The sequence below is a fragment of the Crocuta crocuta genome, unplaced genomic scaffold (assembly GCF_008692635.1).
Source record: "Crocuta crocuta isolate KB4526 unplaced genomic scaffold, BGI_CrCroc_1.0 scaffold124, whole genome shotgun sequence".
Lineage (NCBI taxonomy): Eukaryota > Metazoa > Chordata > Mammalia > Carnivora > Hyaenidae > Crocuta > Crocuta crocuta.
Genome location: NW_027551573.1, coordinates 10,098,033 through 10,120,008, shown reverse-complemented (window position 1 = coordinate 10,120,008; position 21,976 = coordinate 10,098,033). Strand labels below are relative to the sequence as shown.

Here is a 21,976-nt window from a genome sequence, read left to right as displayed (position 1 = left end):
AGGTTGAAAGACTCCACTGGGCATATGTGATGACTGTCCCCAGTGAGGACTCCTGCAAGGACAGCTATGGCCCACATTTATTAGGAGCCACAAGTCCCCCTCTAGATACCCAGGACCCCTTAGGAAGACAGCCCTCCCCACTACAGGTGGTCTCCAAGAACTGGACCTTCATGGTGCAGAGCCATGATTACAACATTTAGCACCCTGGCTGGGCAAGAACCCATTTCCACTGACCTCGTGGGGGATCCAGAAGAAACCCAACCTTCTCCTCCACTTTGATTAGTGGCCAGCTGAGGAACTTGTCAACACCAACCCCACTGGATGCTTCCTGGAGGTTATTGAGCCCACTCAGAGTCAACCCAAAATTAAGATGCTTGGAGCTTATTCTGAGAACCCCAGTCCTCAGCAAAGAGGCTGGAGGCAGAGCTACAGCAATGGGAAGGAATGGTTTCCCTGGGTCTTTAAGAAATTTCCCCCTTTTCAAGCTGGCCCTTCTAGACAATGATAGAAGATCCTAGAAATGCTGGCCAGAACATCCTGTAGCCATAGAAACCTCATTTGCCTCCCCCTTCCCTAGGTTGACTTACCATACAAAGGCTATGAGATCTGCCTCTTACCCCCAGACCAGGCCCCTGTTAAACGTTTTCCCCATAGGTGGCAGGAGAGGAAAGGACAGGATTTCTGCTCCAACAGTCATCTCAGTGCAGGTCAGTCCTGGGGATCTCTCCTCCAGCAGGAGATGTACCAATGTATATACACACAGATACACACGAACATACCACACACCTCTAGGGGCTCACTGTGGAGAGGGCAGGCAGAAGCAGGGGGAAATCTGGTTTGTGTCAGGGTGGAGAGGAGTCTTGGATTCCTTGGATTCGTCAAGGCATTCATAACCCTCGATGAGGCTGACATTGTGAGACTGTCCCCAACCTGCCAAGCCCAATCAGGGCAAGCTCAGTAACCCCTCAGCAAGATTCATGTCTAAGCCTGAGAGAATGGCTGTGAGCAAGAAGAGTTTTGTCTTAGCCCAAAAGTCCTGGTTTCCAGCCTTTACCCCTGGCTAGTGATACCAGGGACATTTGGGCCCCCTATCCCCCTCCCAGACTCTCTGGGCTCAGACCTACCCAACCCTTGTTGGTGGAAGGGTGGGTCTGAATTGTTTCCACCTGGCTTCCCATCTCCCTACCATCAGTGGTCCAGAGCTGGAGGAGGTGCCCTATGTCCACCCCATAGATAGGGGTCCACTGCTCCCAGAGACTCTACCTTCTAGTAGAAGAAAGGTCTTGGCCCCACTGAATCCAAAGTTAGGACCAATAGAGGCTATGCACAGAGAGGAGCAGGCAGGGCTATATGCAAGCAGGGATGGCTGGGGAGAATCATGAGTGTAGCCTCCACACCTTGCTGCCTCCCTGACCCTGTCCAGGTGAGGACAGCCTCAGATGAGAGAGGCAGGTTTAGGCAGAAGAGGAGAGTCTGTGAGCATTAGGTGCCACACTCATCCTGTGGCCTCATCAATCCTGCCAGCCCCAGTCACCTGCAGTTGGTGGGTCACCAGAACGATGGTCTTCCCGCTGAGTGTCTTCTTAATGCACTCCTCAAAGACATGCTTCCCCACGTGGGCATCCACAGCTGACAGGGGGTCATCCAGCAGGTAGATTTCATGGTTTGAGTAGACAGCACGGGCCAGACTGATCCTCTGTCTCTGCCCCCCAGAGAGGTTGAGGCCCCGCTCCCCAATCTGTAGACAGGAGCAATACTATTGCTTATCTCTAGGCTCTACCCCCACCCTGCAGTCCTCAGGGAATAGGAACTTCTTGAAGCTTCTTAAGACTCTTCTGTAGACTGACCCTTACTATGTTCCAGATCCCTCATCCCTTATGAGGACCCCGGAATACATCAGATGCTTTGGGAAGTAGAATATTTGCTTCTGCAGGAAGCCTGGTGGGCAGTGGCAACTAGGGGAAAAACTCATTCCAATTATCAGTGAGAACGATCTACCTTATAACAGCCCCATTCCAGTTCATATCCCATAGGGAGGGGCTATGTTTTGACCATTAACACCAAAGGGAATTGTTGAGCAGAAAAGTCTGGGATCGTGGACAGGTGAACAGGAGGGAGAAGTGGTTGGAAGCAGATGGACAAGGGGACTCTCTATTTGCTTGCTTGTGGATCAATTCCCAACCCCCACTAGGACTTCTAAGTTCTACAAAGATAGAAAGCATGTCTACCTTGTTCACCACCGTATCTGTAAAGCCTGGCACCACACCTGATCCAGAGAAGGCACTCAGTAAGTATTGGTAGAAAAGATGAAAAGCTAGAAAGCCTACTGTAGGTTACTCTGTCCAACTGACCCCGAAGTGAGCCCCCATTAGGTTGAGCCAGGCATTGGGTTGAGCACTGGGGAAGGATACATGAAGCTGGACCGAAAAAGTCTCCTATCTATTGTGAGCTCACATACTAACAGAAAGTGGAGGCCTATCAGTAATACACATAATAATGGTACAAAGCAGAATTTAACTGAATGTATACTGAGAAGCATAAGCCAAGTATTCTGGGGCAAATTACATCAGACCATAGGATTCAAGAAAGGGAAGTCTCCCCCTCCAGGGGGTGGATTTGGGATTGGAACTCAAAGGGTGGTACCAATAGCACATACAAGGGTCTAGAGGCTGGAAGGCAAGTGCATACTTAGGTGGGCAGGTGGGTATGAGTAGAAGCAAACCCTGGGAAGGTGGGCCAGGACTGCAGCAAGAGAGGTCTTGAATGCCAGGGCAGGATGGCTGTGGTGGCCATTTCCTTGACACAGGCACATTAAGGGCACTAGCAGAGAAAAGCCATGTGTTCCAAACTGGTTTTTCTTCAAGATGCGTTAGCTCTCTGGTATCCTTTGGGACTTTTGGCAAGGTGGTAAGACTAAGCAGAGGACACACTGGGATGGGGAGACAGGAAGTTGGCACAGTGACCACCTTCTAGTCACCCCAGTTGGCAGGCTCCACCCAGGACCCAGGCAGCTCTTGGGACAAGCAGCTGGGAGTAATGTTTGGATGGCAGAGCAAATGAGACAAGAAGGGGCCCTTGAGACTCCAGTCATAATGCTGTACCCCTGGACCTCTGTCTTTGGAGGACAGAGGCAGCCCATGAGATATGGAAACAGCTTTCACCAGAAAGCTTCCCTAAGATAACAGGTGGACTGGGAATGGCCCCAGGAGTGACAATGCTGAACCCAACACAGGTGGAGTTGGTACCACATCCGTTGTAATATTCCCCCAAGAATAAACTGAGATGGAGAGTTCAGGATGGTAGAACCTGGCTTGTCCCACATTTCTTGGGACCTTCCTGTTCTCCACGGAATATAAATGTGGATGTAATTGGGGCCTTTCAGCCTCAGCCCTTTTGACCCATGCCACTGCAGTGGGGCTGAGCTCCCAGCTCTGCTCACCTCAGTCAGGTCTCCATAAGGAAGGCTGCTCAGGTCCTCCTGGAGGGCACAGACACGAACTGTGTGCTGATACCTGTGGACACAAATGTCAGAAGTCAGTGTGATAACAAAAGACCCCATTGCTGCCCTGGGTTGCCTGGAAAGGCATTGCTGATGTCACTGGGGTAAGGCAAGGAGGTGGCCAGTTGCTTCATCTTTGATGTACAAGGACAGTTTCCCCTTGACCCGTACTGATTCCCCCCACACCTGATGTGGAGTTGAGTCAGGTTGTCTCCTCCCCTCACAGGCTTCCTGCCTTGAAGGGGAGATGATACCAGTGTACATGGAACCTCTAAAGGAAAAACTAGGGGCACCAACTGCTAGCACTGCTCTTGGGAGTCAGAGAAGGGAGTGACAAGTATGGGCTGAGGTCACCATGGGAGGCCTCCCAAAGGATGCACGACCATGAATGGAAGAGATGTGTGTTGGTAGAGGGTAATAACAGGGTGCTCGGATGATTACTAATGATGACTCTGACATCTGCTCCAGGATGCTCCTCTATCCACGAGTAACTCCTACAAGGTTAGGGAAGCAGGGACACCTGAGACACTGGGCATAGAGAATACTATTTGAGGAACAGAGAGGCCAAGCAGGAATAAGATTCCAGTTCCTTAGACCTTCCAGCCCTTTGGAATATCCCTCAGCATTACGTACTGTCTAGCCCTGGACCAGTCTGTGGGGACTCTAATGGGCAAGGCCCTAACCAACTCTTAGTAGCTATGATGCTGGGATCAGCCCCTCATCCTGCAAAGGACAGCAAAGCTGGGGGTCTCATAACCTACTGGGCATGACCCCAGTCCTTCTCCTTGGGGACTTCTGAGAGCAAGGGATCCAAGAAAGTCAATAAGTTAGTGGATAAGAACTCAGAGATGTCCAGACCTCAAGCTATGAGAAAATTTCACACCCCCCTCCCTTGGTTTTCCCTGTACCTCATTCCCACTCAGACTTCCCCCACTCTAGATAGAATCTCTCCCAGGGCACCAGAGTACACCACATAGCTGCTTCAGGAACTGGTTCATGCTCTGAATTCCCTGGTGTGCCTAGTGTCAGTTCAAGCTCACGCCCTATCCAAAAAGCAGCCAGTTCCAGCCACTGGGCCCTAGGTTTCTGTCCCACTTAAAAGGCTGCCTGCCTCCACAAAGGTTAATTAGTTGAATAATTTATTTATTAGTTAACTGATATCATTACCATCATCATCATCATTGGGATCCTCTCTTCTCAATGCATGACAATGGGCAAACCTCACAACTCAGACTTTATAAGACATACCTTCCCAATAAAGGGCACCAGCAAGAGAGTGAGCAGGCAGATCATGAGTAGCTACCCTTCATCTGGCACACTGGCCCCTAGCAGCACTCAATACCCTAGAGCAGAAGCTGGGCATAGCCCTGGGCATCATGCCCATATGCCAACTTTAGGAGCAGTTGGCACATGGTGGTTAAGATCAGGGGCTTTGGCAAGGTAGCAACATTTACATTAGACAAAATAGACTTTAAAACAAAGACTGTCATAAGAGACAAAGTATTACATAATGATAAAAGGATCAATCCCACTGGAGGATATAACAACTCTAAATATCTATGTGTCCAACATTGGAGCACCTAAATACATAAAGCAAATATTAATGAATATAAAGAGAGAATTTGATGGTAATACAATAATAGACAATTTAATATCCCATGTACATTGGTGGATAGACTATCCTGGCTGAAAATAAATAAGAAAACAGTATCTTTGAATGACACAGTAGACCAGATGAATCTCAGAGATATATAAATAACATTCTATCCAAAAACAACAGAATACACATTCTTTTCAAGTGCACATGAAACATTTTCCAGAATACATCACACATTAGGACACAAAACAAGCTTCAATAAATTTCAGAAGACTGAAATCAAAGCACACATCTTTTATAATTACAACAGGTGTAAAACTACCAATCAATTACAAGAAAAATTCTGGAAAAACCCATGAAGTGTAAACAACATGACACTTAACAACAAATGGGTCAATAAAATGATTCATGCAATTGGTTACATTTTTATACACCAATAATGAAGCAACAGAAAGAGAAATCAAGAAACTGATCCCATTCACAATTGCACAAAAAACATAAAATACCTAGGAATAAACCTAACCAAAGATGTAAAATATCTGTATGCTGAAAACTATAGAAAACTTATGAAGGAAATTGGAGAAGACACAAAAAAATGGAAAAACCACTCCATACTCATGGATTGGAAGAATAAGTATTGTTAAAATGTCAATACTACCCAAAGCAATCTACACATTTAATGCAACCCCAATCAAAATTGCCTCACATTCTTCTCAAAGCCAGAACAAACAGTCCTAAAATTTGTACAGAACCACAAAAGACCCCGAATAGCCAAAATTAATATTGAAGAAGAAAAAGTGGGAAGCGTCACAATCCCAGACTTTAGCCTCTACTACAAAGCTATCATCATCAAGACAGTATAGTATTGCCACAAAAACAGACACATAGACCAATGGAATAGAATAGAGAACCCAGAGTTGCGCTCACAAATGTGTGGCCAACTAATCTTTGACAAAGCAGGAAAGAGTATCCAATGGAAAAAAAGACAGCCTCTTTAACAAATGGTGCTGGGAGAACNACTGACCCCGAAGTGAGCCCCCATTAGGTTGAGCCAGGCATTGGGTTGAGCACTGGGGAAGGATACATGAAGCTGGACCGAAAAAGTCTCCTATCTATTGTGAGCTCACATACTAACAGAAAGTGGAGGCCTATCAGTAATACACATAATAATGGTACAAAGCAGAATTTAACTGAATGTATACTGAGAAGCATAAGCCAAGTATTCTGGGGCAAATTACATCAGACCATAGGATTCAAGAAAGGGAAGTCTCCCCCTCCAGGGGGTGGATTTGGGATTGGAACTCAAAGGGTGGTACCAATAGCACATACAAGGGTCTAGAGGCTGGAAGGCAAGTGCATACTTAGGTGGGCAGGTGGGTATGAGTAGAAGCAAACCCTGGGAAGGTGGGCCAGGACTGCAGCAAGAGAGGTCTTGAATGCCAGGGCAGGATGGCTGTGGTGGCCATTTCCTTGACACAGGCACATTAAGGGCACTAGCAGAGAAAAGCCATGTGTTCCAAACTGGTTTTTCTTCAAGATGCGTTAGCTCTCTGGTATCCTTTGGGACTTTTGGCAAGGTGGTAAGACTAAGCAGAGGACACACTGGGATGGGGAGACAGGAAGTTGGCACAGTGACCACCTTCTAGTCACCCCAGTTGGCAGGCTCCACCCAGGACCCAGGCAGCTCTTGGGACAAGCAGCTGGGAGTAATGTTTGGATGGCAGAGCAAATGAGACAAGAAGGGGCCCTTGAGACTCCAGTCATAATGCTGTACCCCTGGACCTCTGTCTTTGGAGGACAGAGGCAGCCCATGAGATATGGAAACAGCTTTCACCAGAAAGCTTCCCTAAGATAACAGGTGGACTGGGAATGGCCCCAGGAGTGACAATGCTGAACCCAACACAGGTGGAGTTGGTACCACATCCGTTGTAATATTCCCCCAAGAATAAACTGAGATGGAGAGTTCAGGATGGTAGAACCTGGCTTGTCCCACATTTCTTGGGACCTTCCTGTTCTCCACGGAATATAAATGTGGATGTAATTGGGGCCTTTCAGCCTCAGCCCTTTTGACCCATGCCACTGCAGTGGGGCTGAGCTCCCAGCTCTGCTCACCTCAGTCAGGTCTCCATAAGGAAGGCTGCTCAGGTCCTCCTGGAGGGCACAGACACGAACTGTGTGCTGATACCTGTGGACACAAATGTCAGAAGTCAGTGTGATAACAAAAGACCCCATTGCTGCCCTGGGTTGCCTGGAAAGGCATTGCTGATGTCACTGGGGTAAGGCAAGGAGGTGGCCAGTTGCTTCATCTTTGATGTACAAGGACAGTTTCCCCTTGACCCGTACTGATTCCCCCCACACCTGATGTGGAGTTGAGTCAGGTTGTCTCCTCCCCTCACAGGCTTCCTGCCTTGAAGGGGAGATGATACCAGTGTACATGGAACCTCTAAAGGAAAAACTAGGGGCACCAACTGCTAGCACTGCTCTTGGGAGTCAGAGAAGGGAGTGACAAGTATGGGCTGAGGTCACCATGGGAGGCCTCCCAAAGGATGCACGACCATGAATGGAAGAGATGTGTGTTGGTAGAGGGTAATAACAGGGTGCTCGGATGATTACTAATGATGACTCTGACATCTGCTCCAGGATGCTCCTCTATCCACGAGTAACTCCTACAAGGTTAGGGAAGCAGGGACACCTGAGACACTGGGCATAGAGAATACTATTTGAGGAACAGAGAGGCCAAGCAGGAATAAGATTCCAGTTCCTTAGACCTTCCAGCCCTTTGGAATATCCCTCAGCATTACGTACTGTCTAGCCCTGGACCAGTCTGTGGGGACTCTAATGGGCAAGGCCCTAACCAACTCTTAGTAGCTATGATGCTGGGATCAGCCCCTCATCCTGCAAAGGACAGCAAAGCTGGGGGTCTCATAACCTACTGGGCATGACCCCAGTCCTTCTCCTTGGGGACTTCTGAGAGCAAGGGATCCAAGAAAGTCAATAAGTTAGTGGATAAGAACTCAGAGATGTCCAGACCTCAAGCTATGAGAAAATTTCACACCCCCCTCCCTTGGTTTTCCCTGTACCTCATTCCCACTCAGACTTCCCCCACTCTAGATAGAATCTCTCCCAGGGCACCAGAGTACACCACATAGCTGCTTCAGGAACTGGTTCATGCTCTGAATTCCCTGGTGTGCCTAGTGTCAGTTCAAGCTCACGCCCTATCCAAAAAGCAGCCAGTTCCAGCCACTGGGCCCTAGGTTTCTGTCCCACTTAAAAGGCTGCCTGCCTCCACAAAGGTTAATTAGTTGAATAATTTATTTATTAGTTAACTGATATCATTACCATCATCATCATCATTGGGATCCTCTCTTCTCAATGCATGACAATGGGCAAACCTCACAACTCAGACTTTATAAGACATACCTTCCCAATAAAGGGCACCAGCAAGAGAGTGAGCAGGCAGATCATGAGTAGCTACCCTTCATCTGGCACACTGGCCCCTAGCAGCACTCAATACCCTAGAGCAGAAGCTGGGCATAGCCCTGGGCATCATGCCCATATGCCAACTTTAGGAGCAGTTGGCACATGGTGGTTAAGATCAGGGGCTTTGGCAAGGTAGCAACATTTACATTAGACAAAATAGACTTTAAAACAAAGACTGTCATAAGAGACAAAGTATTACATAATGATAAAAGGATCAATCCCACTGGAGGATATAACAACTCTAAATATCTATGTGTCCAACATTGGAGCACCTAAATACATAAAGCAAATATTAATGAATATAAAGAGAGAATTTGATGGTAATACAATAATAGACAATTTAATATCCCATGTACATTGGTGGATAGACTATCCTGGCTGAAAATAAATAAGAAAACAGTATCTTTGAATGACACAGTAGACCAGATGAATCTCAGAGATATATAAATAACATTCTATCCAAAAACAACAGAATACACATTCTTTTCAAGTGCACATGAAACATTTTCCAGAATACATCACACATTAGGACACAAAACAAGCTTCAATAAATTTCAGAAGACTGAAATCAAAGCACACATCTTTTATAATTACAACAGGTGTAAAACTACCAATCAATTACAAGAAAAATTCTGGAAAAACCCATGAAGTGTAAACAACATGACACTTAACAACAAATGGGTCAATAAAATGATTCATGCAATTGGTTACATTTTTATACACCAATAATGAAGCAACAGAAAGAGAAATCAAGAAACTGATCCCATTCACAATTGCACAAAAAACATAAAATACCTAGGAATAAACCTAACCAAAGATGTAAAATATCTGTATGCTGAAAACTATAGAAAACTTATGAAGGAAATTGGAGAAGACACAAAAAAATGGAAAAACCACTCCATACTCATGGATTGGAAGAATAAGTATTGTTAAAATGTCAATACTACCCAAAGCAATCTACACATTTAATGCAACCCCAATCAAAATTGCCTCACATTCTTCTCAAAGCCAGAACAAACAGTCCTAAAATTTGTACAGAACCACAAAAGACCCCGAATAGCCAAAATTAATATTGAAGAAGAAAAAGTGGGAAGCGTCACAATCCCAGACTTTAGCCTCTACTACAAAGCTATCATCATCAAGACAGTATAGTATTGCCACAAAAACAGACACATAGACCAATGGAATAGAATAGAGAACCCAGAGTTGCGCTCACAAATGTGTGGCCAACTAATCTTTGACAAAGCAGGAAAGAGTATCCAATGGAAAAAAAGACAGCCTCTTTAACAAATGGTGCTGGGAGAACTGGACAGCAACATGTAGAAGAATGAAACTATACCACTGTCTTACACCATACACAAAAACAAACTCAAAATGGATGAAAGTCCTAAATGTGAGACAAGAAACCATCAAAACCCTAAAGGAGAAAGCAGGCAACAGGCTCTTTGACTTCAGCTGCAGCAATTTCGACACATCTCCAAAGGCAAGGGAATTAAAAGCAAAAATGAATGATTGGGACCTCATCAAGAAAAAGCCCTCTGCATAGCAAAGGAAACAATCAACAAAACTAAAAGGCAACTGATGAAATGGGAAAAGATATTTGCAAATGCCATATCGGATAAAGGGTTAGAATCCAAAATCTATAAATAACTTAGCAAACTCAACACCTGAAAAAAATGGGCAGAAGACATGAATAGACACTTTTCTAAATAAGACATCCAGATGGCCAATAGACACATGAAAAGATGCTCAACATCACTCATCATCAGGGAAATACAAATCAAAACCACAATGAGATACCATCTCACACCAGTCAGAATGGCTAACATTAACAACTTAGGAAACAACAGATGCTGGTGAGGATGTGGAGAAATGGGAACCCTCTTGCACTGTTGGTGGGAATGCAAACCGGTGCAGCCACTCTGGAAAACAGTGTGGGGGTTCCCCAAAAAATTAAAAATAGAACTACCCTAGGATCCAGCAATAGCATTACTAGAAATTTATCCCAGGGATACAGGAGTGCTGATTCATAGGGGCACATGTAACCCAATGTTTATAGCAGCACTTTTAACAATAGCCAAATTATAGAAAAAGCCTAAATGTTCATTAACTGATAAATGGATAAAGAAGATGTGGTTTATATATACACTGGAATAGTACTTGGGAATGAAAAAGAATGGAATCATGTGATTTCCAGTAATGTGGACAGAACTGGAGGGTATTAAATGAGTGAAATAAGTCAGTTAGAGAAAGACAGATATCATGTTTTCACTCATATGTGGATCTTGAGAAATTTAACGGAAGACCATGGGGGGAGGGAAAGGAAAAAATAGTTACAAATAGAAAAGGAGGGAGGAAAACCATAAGAGTCTCCTAAATTCAGAGAAAAAACAGGGTTTATGAGTGGGGGGAGGGAAAGAGGGGAAAATGGGTGATTGGCATTGAAGATGGCACTTGTTGGGATGAGTACTGGGTGTTGTATGTAAGCGAGGAACCATGGAATCTGCCGCAAAACCAAGAGCACACTTTACACACTGTATGTTAGCCAATTTGGCAATAAATTATATTTTAAAAATACATAAATAAACAAACAAATGAATAAACAAACAAAAAGCAGAATCAGACACATAAATACAGAGAACAAATTTATGATTGCTGGAGGGGGAGGTAATGGGCAAAATGGCTGAAGAGAAAGTGGGAGATACAGGGTTCCAGTTACAAAATGAATAAGTCATGGGGATGAAAGGTACAGCACAGGGTATCTACTCAATGATATTATAATAGAGATACATAGTATGCGATGGTGGCCACACTTTGGGGGAGCATAGCATAACATACAGAGAAGTTGAATCACTATGTTGTACATCTGAAATGACTGTAACATTGTGTGTCAACTATACTCAAGAATACTTATTTTAAAAAGACCAGGGCCTTTGAAATCAGAACAATCTTCTTTTAGTGGTTTTTCTCAGGTTTTTTATTTTTGTTTTTATTTTTTTAATGTTTTATTTATATTTGAAGGAGAGAGAAACAGAGAGTAAGCAGGGGGAGGGGCAGAGATAGAGGGAGACACAGAATCCGAAGCAGACTCCAGGCTCTGAGCTGTCAGCACAAAGCCCAACGCAGGGCTCCCACTTATAAGCCGGGAGATCATTACCTAAGCTCAAGTCGGATCCTTAACCAACTAAGCTACCCAGGCACCCCCGGAAAAATCTGCATTTGAATCCAGCTAGGTAACCTTGGAGAACTGACTGTACCTCCCTGATAGTCACTCTCCACTCTATAAAATTGGGCTGATAATTCTGATTGGGTTGTGAGAAGGAAACAAGAACACAGATGTAAAGCTATTAGCACAATTTCTGATGCATTGCAAATTCTCTATCAGTGGGGATTATTATTAATATTATTACCTTTGCCAATCTTTAACTATGAGATTCAGACTGCTCAGCACATCTACATCCCTTTGGGACCCCCAACCCCCATCTTAGCTTCCTTCCACCTTCCTTCCTTCCTGTGACCTGAGAGCCACTATGTTCGCCTTAGGAACAAAACTTCTGCTAGAGATGCCACATACAAAGGGTGCCTGATCCACCCTACCAGGCCCAATTCAAGCACCACCCACTCTTCTCTCTCATGAACTCTGCTGTCACTGAAAAATCCAGCACAGCCTCCTGCGACTTGGCACATTCGTTCTTGGTGCACTGTTATTTCTGTACATCTCTTATAGTTCCTTCTGGACTTGAACACCTCAGGGGCAAAGATACATCTGAGCCACCCTTCTGTCTCCCATTGTTCTTAATGGTCCTGCATGTTGCAGGTATTTGGTAAATATTTGCCCTGACACTCTAACTAATAAAGATAGGAATTCTTCCTACTAGCCTGCTACTGCAGAAAGAAAAGCCATTCCAGGTAGGGCAGGGAAGAGGCACAGGCAAAGGCAGGCCAGGAAACACTGAGCAGAGCAGTCCAACTGGTGCCAAACGACTCCTGCACTGATCAGACCTTCCTGCTACTCTTGAGCCTCCTGGTAACAGGATGCCATGGCCAGGGAAGATAAGAGGAAGTAATAGGCCTCTTGCTGAGAACTCACACATGCTGGCCAATGTCAGCCAGCAAGGACAGTTGGTGCATTCAAAACATAAGATGAAAGTCCAGACCATCACTGGAGAGCTGACAGCCAGATTTTAAAAACCAACTCCATTGGTCTTTACATCAGCATCATGGAGCTTAGGGAGGTTTCAGGGGGACCCAGATGTCAGGAAGCTCCAGTGAGAATAAATGATGTTGGCCTGGCATTCAGGACTCAATGACTGCCATTTAATAGCCTTGACCTTGGGCAGGTCAACTCTCTGTTTAAGCTTCAGCCTCTTCATCTGTAAAATGGGGATATGATGCCAGGATCTTCCTAAATGGGTGTTTTAGAATTCTCATTAGAGGGAGAATGTACACAGCAGCATACCAAACCCAGAAGAGAACCGTAGAAAGTTATTATTTTCCAGAACTTAAAGATAATGGTACAAATGTATCCAAAAATTATGACCTGAACTTTGTTTTTATTCCATTAGATAATTTTGAGGACATTAACAGCAATACATCTTTATAGAACTGATGTCAATTAATAATTTCAGGGCTGATTAATTGCATACTTGCTCCTCACGATTTTGAGCAATTTGGGTTACTTGGCCTAAAGCAATATTGCCAGATATATCTTTCTCCAGTCAGACAACATATGCACTGTTACAGAGAACCTCAGAACATATGCTACTCTGTGCTGGGAATGAAGTGCCGATTCCATCCATTTCCTAGAGTGTGATCACAGGTCTGCTGAAGGCGCCTCTCCTGAACTCATGGGTCAGGAAGAGAAAAACCAACACCCATTTGGATCTGATGAATATTTAATCAGAATTCATTAAAGGAACCCACTTAGCAATCATTACCAATGGCATCAGCATCTATAGCAGAAGGAATCAAATACTGAAGTGGCTCATGCTTTCAAAGTTAATATTACCTTTGGTGATCATACTTTTCTCCAAATAGTATGTTTTCTCTCACATTTCCATGAAATATCCATGCTTGCTGGGAAACATAGGCCACAGTCCCACTGAGGGCCACAGTCCCTTGCTGTAACTGCATCTGGAGTAAAAAGACCAGAATATCTTCAGAAACCAAACCTCACACACTTCTCCTCAGGGCCCTTGCCACCCACCTACTTATTCCATGAACGTTAATTATGATGGTGCAAGAGGGTCAACAAGGTATCTTGTTCACATAATGCAAAGTCCAAATGTGTAAATTGGTGGTCTCAAAGTAAAAAATCTAAAGGCAAGAATGTCACAGAAGGGGCAGTGGTGAGTCCTGCTGTACGCTGGAGAGGCCACATGACACCTTTGTGCAGCCAGAACAAGATGCCCTCCAAGAGGATTCATCATCAAAAAGGCTCCCTTTTGCAGGTGTGCTGGCTGGATCCCCCCCCTCCTCAGCCAGGCCCCAGGGGCAGGGCATAGCCTGCATAGCTGTCAATGGTGGTCCTCGTGGTGAAGGAAGAAGCCTCGACTCAGCTGCACACTTAATGCAGGGCCTGGGGTGCCAAGGATGCAGGTCTGGTGCAGCCAGAATTTCTTATTCTTCAAGAGGAGTGGAAAATCCAGTTTCATGTGGCACACTGAGCAATCCAATTAAAACCTTGTATGCGCTCTAGTTTGTGACCCCAAGCATATAAGTGCACTTAAGATGATCCCATATGGTGGGCATCTGACAGCTGGTGGTGTTACCATGTTCAAAGTTGTCAGGAGAGGGCATATGCAAGAGATGCCATGGTGCTCAGGGCCAATGTAGCAGCAGCTGTGTGTTGTGGACAGGGAAGGAAGGTAACCAAGGTCAAGGGATGGGAGGGAGTTTCATGTCAGGAATGGCCTAGAGACATAGAACTTTAGACTCGGAGAAGAGAAAAAGACAATGACAATAATGATAATAATAACAGGCAAAATAAATAGGGACTCTACCAGGCACTGGGTTAAGTGCATACAAAATGCTGACCAACGTGACTGGCCCTGGGAATTATCTTATAACTATTATATACATTATCTTATTTAATCCTCATCACAACCCTCCTAAGCCTCATTTTACAGACAAGGAAACTGAGGTTCAGAGAGGCTCAGTTACTTACCCAATATAAATAATGAGCATGAGGCTGAGGCAGATGTTGAACACAGGCAGTCTGGAGCCCACTCATGGGCCACCCTGCCACCCTCTATCCCAGTGACTATGGTGAGATGTCTGATCTCACCCCGTTACATGGGAGATAGATTCTTTTTTCTCTGAGAGATTCCAAAGGAGCAGACCAAAGCGTAGAAGTTAAAAGGAGGCAAACTCCATTTCCATATATCAAAACTCTCCAAAGAGGGAATGGTTGTGAAATAATGAGTTCCCCATTGCTGGAGATATCTGAGCAGAAGTTGCCTCATCTGTTACAGGATGCTGTAGAGAGACTGAAGGGATTCAGTAGAGAATTGGATGGGTCACCTGTAACACACCTGCTGCTTCTAGGGTTATTTATGACACACACACACACAGAATCCCAGGACATAAGTAACCTCAGAGCTCACGTGATTCTGCCCCAACCTCCTCTTTTGGACAGGGAAGGAATTGTCACTTTTTCTAGAAATGGGTCAGCTGAGGCCAAAAGAAGTCACCCTATTCTAGCAGGCTCTTCTGAGCCTGGTGTCCTCATTTCTTCAGAGGTGCATCCTCTCCCTACTTCAGGGACCCAAGCTTCTCTCTAGAAACAGCAGGGTGGGGAGAAAGAAAACTTAATATTCACTCATTTGAGATGAGAAACCATATCAATTTAGAGCCTTGTGACTATAGTAAATGGCCTGGGTAGAAGAAGCAGACAAAGGAGGAGAACCCTGGGCTCCTCCCTCTTCCTACCACGAGGTCTGCAGAGAAGTTGAAGGCACATTGTTGTGTTAGTTGATGCATACATTCAGCCACTCCATCAAAAAAGACTTGACTGAACTTCTGCTGTGGGAAGACACTGGAGATATGGAGATGGATGAGAGGAAAAGCAGATCTAGGGTCATGATGGGTCATAGGTCCTTCCCTGCCAAGCTGTCTTGATGGCCTTTCTAATCAGGATGGCCCAAGTCATAGGGAAAAAACATGGATTTAATGACTTTTCTCTTCTTTTGACAAAGATGGTGCTCTAGGCAAGGATGGAGATGCTGTTTAACATATGTCCTTTGGAGTTAAACCCAAGAGTGTGTGAAAAGGGGCGTGGAGTCACTGAGCACATTAACCTCTTGAAAACCACTATCAACTGTCTGCATAGCACCCAGGGCAGTTGAGCCCAGCCACTGGGACCACTGTTCTCAGAGGATCCCAAACACAGCAGATGGGGAACCATTTCACTGTTATGTCAATGTTCCATCTTCACAGCTTACCTGTCCTAGGAGAGCTGCAATGAGAGAGCTCTTTCCACTTCCAACATTCCCACATATTCCCAAGATCTTCCCCTACCAGAGAAACAGAAAAAAGACACAGTCATTTCCCCAGTTCTTAGAGGGTCTTGAGCTGAAGGTGTTGCCCCCAAACTGTGCTGGCCAAGGGGTCACTGCTGGGTCTAAGTAGTGGCAGCTACAGTCTCATACCCCAAACCCAATACACAGCCTAGACGATGCAGAAGCCTAAGTCTTAATTAAGTGCTTTCCTTGGCATAGCACAGCAGAGTGCCCGGAGGGCTTCCAGAAATCACATACAAGCACTGATGCGAAACAGCCTTGTGCTGGTCTGGGACACACAGGCCTTGGACTTGAGCATTGTGCCATGCTCACACTCCAGGAAAGCAAATCTAATAGAACTTAAAGGTTGCACAACCCAGGGGGACATGAGTAGCTTTTGAAGTACAGAGAGCTGAGTGCTTTTCAAAAGTCATTTTTAAAGTATCCTTCCACTTGGGGCACCTGGGTGGCTCAATTGGTTGAGCGTCTGACTTTGGCTCAGATCATGATCTCATGGTCTGTGAGTTCAAGGCCTGCGTTGGACTCTGTGCTGACAGTTCAGAGCTTAGAGCCTGCTTCAGATTCTGTGTCTCCTTCTCTCTCTGTCTATCTCTCTCTCTCAAAAATAAACAAACATTAAAAAAGATTTTTAAGTATCCTTCCACCATACAGAAGCGTAACCTGAAATTGCCAAGCAGCTATTCTATTCCAATACTTTGGGCTCATGGATTATTCTATAGCTGCAGATTTATTAATTCAGCCACAAATCATTGTAAGTCCCAGGTGCTTCTCTGGACAGTAGCAACAGCACAAAACAGTAATGAATATTACAGACAACTATTTTGGTCTGCCCTCATGGAGCTTATGTTTCAGTTGGAGGGACCAGTAGTCAACCAGATAAGTAAGTAAAATATGGAGTATGTCAGGTACATGTCATGGAAACCCATAAAGCAGGGAGGAGGTAGGGAGGAGATAAGGATGGGGTGGGTGGAACCTTACTGGAAAGGTAAATGTCTCAGCTTGAGTTCTCCCAGAAACAGACCTTGAATCAAAGATTTGAATGAAGGTAGTTCGTTTGGGGGGTGCCATGGGAAAGGGAAGGTGACCCATCAAGGGTGTACTATTATGTCAGCTTCCATGGGAGGCAAGCGAAGTTCAATCCTGCTAAGAAATTCTGGGAAACTAAGAGTGGTTCTATCCCTCCCCCCTCCCCAATGGCCGAAGGAGTCAAGGATAAATAGTCAACAGTCAGTGTTTGAGAGCTGCTCCCTTGGCTATCAATGTCCTGGTGCTTTGTGGATGATGGCACAGATACAGATCTGGCTGTAGAAGGTGGCCAGAGCACACAGATGGGTCATTGACAATATTTGCTACAGGTGACGTTTTAGTAAGACCTGAAGGAGGTGAAGGAGTGAACCATGTAGATATCTGGAGAGAAACCACTGCAGGAAGAGCAAGAATCTGTGTGGAGACTTTTGGCAGACACGTGCCCACTTTCCTATTCAAGCAAATACTGCAGTGCTGCAAGTGGAAAAGCTAAGAGCATTCTGATTAAGCCCTGCTCTCTGTGATCTCTTAGAGCAAAGATGCCCATCATGGAGCCAGATACAGCTCCTTTCCCACCTGAGATAGACCAGAAGTGCCCATCACCTGTCTGCCACCTTCATCACATGAAGGTTGCTTCCTGTCACCATAAATTTCTTTGACAAGTCTTTATGGAACACCGGCATCATGCTAGGCACTGGGGATAAAGCAGTGATCAAGACAGATGTGATTCCTGCCTTATGCAATCCACATTATCATCGATGCTGCAGATAAGTGAAGCTGATCCATTTTTATATTTATTTATTTTGGGGAGAGCACAAGCAGGGGAAGGGCAGAGAGAAGGGGACAGGGGATACCAAGCGGGCTTTGTGCTGACAGGCTGACAGCAGCAATCATGATGTGGGGCTTGATCTCACAAACCACAAGATCATGACCTAAGCCAAAGTTGGGTGCTCAACTAACTGAGCCACCCAGGTGCCCCAAAGCTGATCCATTTTAATCCACTAAAAAGTACTTTAAGGAATTGGGGCATTACACAGAGTTTGGGACAAAGAGATCATGGGTATGGATCCAGATTCTAGGCATTTGACTCTCCTTCGAGTTCTATCCACCACCTGGGTGGTCCCCAGGTCTCTAGCTTTCTAGATTCTACCCTGTCTTCAAGAGAAAATCCATGAGGCTTTCAGCCCATGGGTTTCTGATTATTCATCTGTCCATTCAGAAAGCACTTTTGGGTACCTTTGGCATGCCAGGCACTTGCTTTCATATAAGGTCACAACTTACAAACAAGACAGATACTTGCCCTGACCTCAAGGAGGCTACAGTCCAATGGAATCCTAGAACTAAATTTGGAAAAACATGGGTGCTCTGAATTTAGGACATTTAAGGGCAGCACTTAAGTTGGATTTGACTGTAAGAGGAAAAAGGCAATAGCTAATATAAGTTGAGACTTACTGTGGGCTTAGCATTTTCATACAGTATCTCTTTAGTCCTCACACCAACTTTGTGAAGTGGTACTATTATTAAAATATCCATTGAGCTGATAAGGAAGAGAGACTCCCAGAGGTTAGGCAATATACTCGAGGTCACACAGCTGGCAAGTGGCTGGGAATGGAACCCAGGTACATCAGGTTCTGGAGGCATAACCTAAATCCACACAACAGTGTGTTGCTCCCACTGTCTTCAACTTGTTTCAGAAAACATTAACCATGTTCTTGATGCACAAGCCCAAAGGTCACTAACATAATGAGAAGGAAAGCCACTAAGGGGCTAAAAGAAAGCTTCTTTAAAACACAAGAGTAGTTCACTGAGGCCACTCTGGAGCAATTCCAAAGGCATGGTTGGAACAATCCACATGCTGCACATCATAGGCAGGGGGAAGGGGATGAGAAGACAAAGTGGGCTGCACCCAGCAGGACTTAACAGAGAACCTAGCTCAATTACACTCAGCCAACTGAATACCATTTCTAATGTATATAATGCAGACAACCTTGTTAGTGACAAGAAATAGTACTCTACACCAGCTATTGAGCTTAGTATTGCATAAGTAATAGGAACCTCTCCTTCTATAGTGCTCATGCAGGCAAGGGTGAGTCAACAAAATGGGAGATTAAAATACTAGACGCAGGATTAATGCTGAGCCCTCTGCAGCAAAATGAACAAACACTGCCATCCCAGGAGCACTGCTGCTGAGTTCTCAGTCCAAGAGAATCACATGCAGGAGAGGGCCAAACATTTCCTAAATGCAGAGCTTTGCCTAAAGACTCTATTCCCCATTCCTAAGGGGAGCAGCCAACAGACTCATTTGCTGGCTTCCTTTGCTGGGTTGCTTGTTGATCTCATTGGCTTTTAACAAGCACGGTGCTTAAGAGCACAGACTCTGGGGCTAGGTGCCCTGGATGTGAAGCTGTCTTAAGCGGCTTGTTAGCAGTATGATCTTGGGTGATTTATTTAACCTCCCTGTGTATGACGTTTCTCAAACATAAAGTGAGGTTAGCATAGTAGCTACCTCTTAGGGTTATTGGGGTGGTTAAATGAGTTAGTTATGTACCTGGTAAATAATAAGCACTCATAATTGTCAGTTATTATCTATAACAGTACTCCAATGTGAAATTAAGAACAAATCCAAAAAGATTTATAAAATATAGTCAATTTGAACCTAGCCACCTGAAATGGATTGTCCATTCAACATTGCAACTGGCTCCTTTGGAATTTGAAGATCAGTACTATTACAACCACCATGTTTTGTCAGCTTGAAGAGAATGTCTCCATTTCACATGTATATAGTTTTAAAATTGGGAAGGGGCGTCTGGGTGGCTCAATTGGTTAAGCATCCAACTTTGGCTCTGGTCATGATCTCACAGCTTATGAATTAATTTGAGCCCTGCAACAGGCTCTGTGCTGACAGCTTAGAGCCTAAAGCCTGCTTCGGATCCTGTCTCCATCTCTCTCTGCCCTTCTCCTGCTCATTCTCTCTCTCTCTCAAATATAAATAAACATTTAAAATTTTTTTCAATTTTAAATTGCAGAAAGAAAATAGTCTAGAGACATCCCCACACCACCTTCAGCTCAAACGAATTATGTTGGGTCTTGATAAAACATAGCTCTGTGATACAAGGAGGAAAGATAGAAGCCAAACCTGTAGAACACATACCCACCTTTCTCACCACAAAGCTTATATTGTGCAGAACCGATTTTGAGTTACCACTTTGCTCCTCTGGGCCAGCAACTTCCTGGGCTGATGACTTCAAACTGTATGCCTCTAGCCTCTGTTTCTTAAGAAAACACTTTTTCTGGTTCTGCACTTTCTTTGAATCACTTTTTCTGCCAGTTTCTTGATCCCATGTCAAGGTGGCATTTGCTAAAAGCAAGACAGTATCTGGGTCTTCTGGTTGGGTGATGTAAGATGGGGGGCTTTTATCTATGAGAATTTTCTAAGATTAAAGAGACAAAATTAACTGGGCAGACTTTATGCATTTACAAGAATCATCCAAATATATCTTCTAATGACCCAAAATCATAATCTTGGCAAATCTACTTAGGATATTTAGGGAAGATATTCCCCTAGGAGGAGCTGCAGCAGAAATAGTGTACTAGCTCATGCTATCTAGGACAGATGCCTCTTTATCCACAAAGTCTATGTGGGTCACCCACATTGGATAATGCTGATCTCAGCTACATTTCTTCCTCTTGCCCAAGGTAATCAGATTTTTCTAGTCTTTGGGTGGTGGCTTCATTGCCTGGCACTAATGCTTATGAAACCAAGGTCACACGCTCAGCCTCTGCCATGTCTTCTTCCTAGTACCCACTCAGCTCAGTTCAACAAAAATTTGCCAAGCATCTACCCATTGCCAAATTCTGGGGTAAACAGAAGAAATGAAATTATGATCAGGCATGATTCCTGTCCTTAAATAGATTACAGCCTAGGGGAAGATGGGAACATACACAATCATTTCAGTGAAATGTGAAAAGAACAAAACACTGTAACTGCCAAAGAAGGGATACTTGGCTCCCTATCCTGAGGTCCATGTTTTTGTGCCCAAGCTGAGTCTGTACAGGTGCTGCAGAGGCAAAAACGAGGGAAGGAAGGGGGAGATGAGAGCCTTATAACAGAGGGTATGGCATTAGCAAAGGCAAGGAAACATTCAACAGCATGGCTTATTAGGGTGGGGACATGAAACAAGCAATTCAAGATTACCATAGAGCTCAAGGTAGGAAGGAGATAGGAAATCAGGAAATCAGGTGGAGACATAACTGAGAACCCGCTGATGGAAGGCTCAGGTTCAATCCCGGAGAGAACAAAAACTCAAGGATTTCAAGCAGTGGTCAGACCAATATTTCAACAGCTCTGTAGGGGCTGACTGCAATGCGGATTTAAGGAGAACAGCAATGGAAAAGGAAGACTGGTTCATAAGTTTCTGTGATAATTTAGTGATGGCAGTAGGGAGAGAGATAAGGCCTTGAATGAAGGTGATGTCAGTAGGAACAGAGAAGAAGCTGAGGACTCAAGAAGTAGCATTGTTCCTCTAGTCTAAGATACCTGATATCATAATATATACAATTAATATGATGGTGTTCACTCTTGGGTTTTGTTCAGAAAGTGATGACTTGACAATACCACTTTCCAATCCAATCTTACAAACAGTGCTTCTTAAAATTGAGGAAATACAGTGAGCAGGAGGTGACTCAAAAGGGCTCTTGATTGGTTGAATGTGGCTAGTAAGGGAGAAATGGGATACAGGCATCTTGGATGCCTAAGGTGACTTCCAGAATGCTGGCCTGTGTGAATAAAATCATTCAATTAATTCACACATGTCCAAACATGCTGTTCTCTTCTCTGGAACACCCTCCTCCTTT

The 21,976-nt window shown here is 44.7% G+C and overlaps 1 protein-coding gene across 3 annotated transcripts in view; it reads right to left on the bottom strand.

The window, feature by feature from the left end:
* LOC144220908 (ATP-binding cassette sub-family C member 12) overlaps positions 1 to 21,976 on the bottom strand; it is a 68,531-nt gene that overhangs the window by 31,466 nt on the left and 15,089 nt on the right. For all 3 annotated transcript variants that reach the window (XM_077751269.1, XM_077751268.1, XM_077751270.1), the window contains 5 exons: positions 20,278 to 20,553; positions 16,019 to 16,090; positions 13,585 to 13,709; positions 7,209 to 7,281; positions 1,535 to 1,738 (listed from right to left, as the gene is read on the bottom strand). In XM_077751269.1, the coding sequence (XP_077607395.1) occupies positions 1,535 to 1,738; positions 7,209 to 7,281; positions 13,585 to 13,709; positions 16,019 to 16,090; positions 20,278 to 20,553 (750 nt within the window). The remainder of the gene's footprint in view (positions 1 to 1,534; positions 1,739 to 7,208; positions 7,282 to 13,584; positions 13,710 to 16,018; positions 16,091 to 20,277; positions 20,554 to 21,976) is intronic.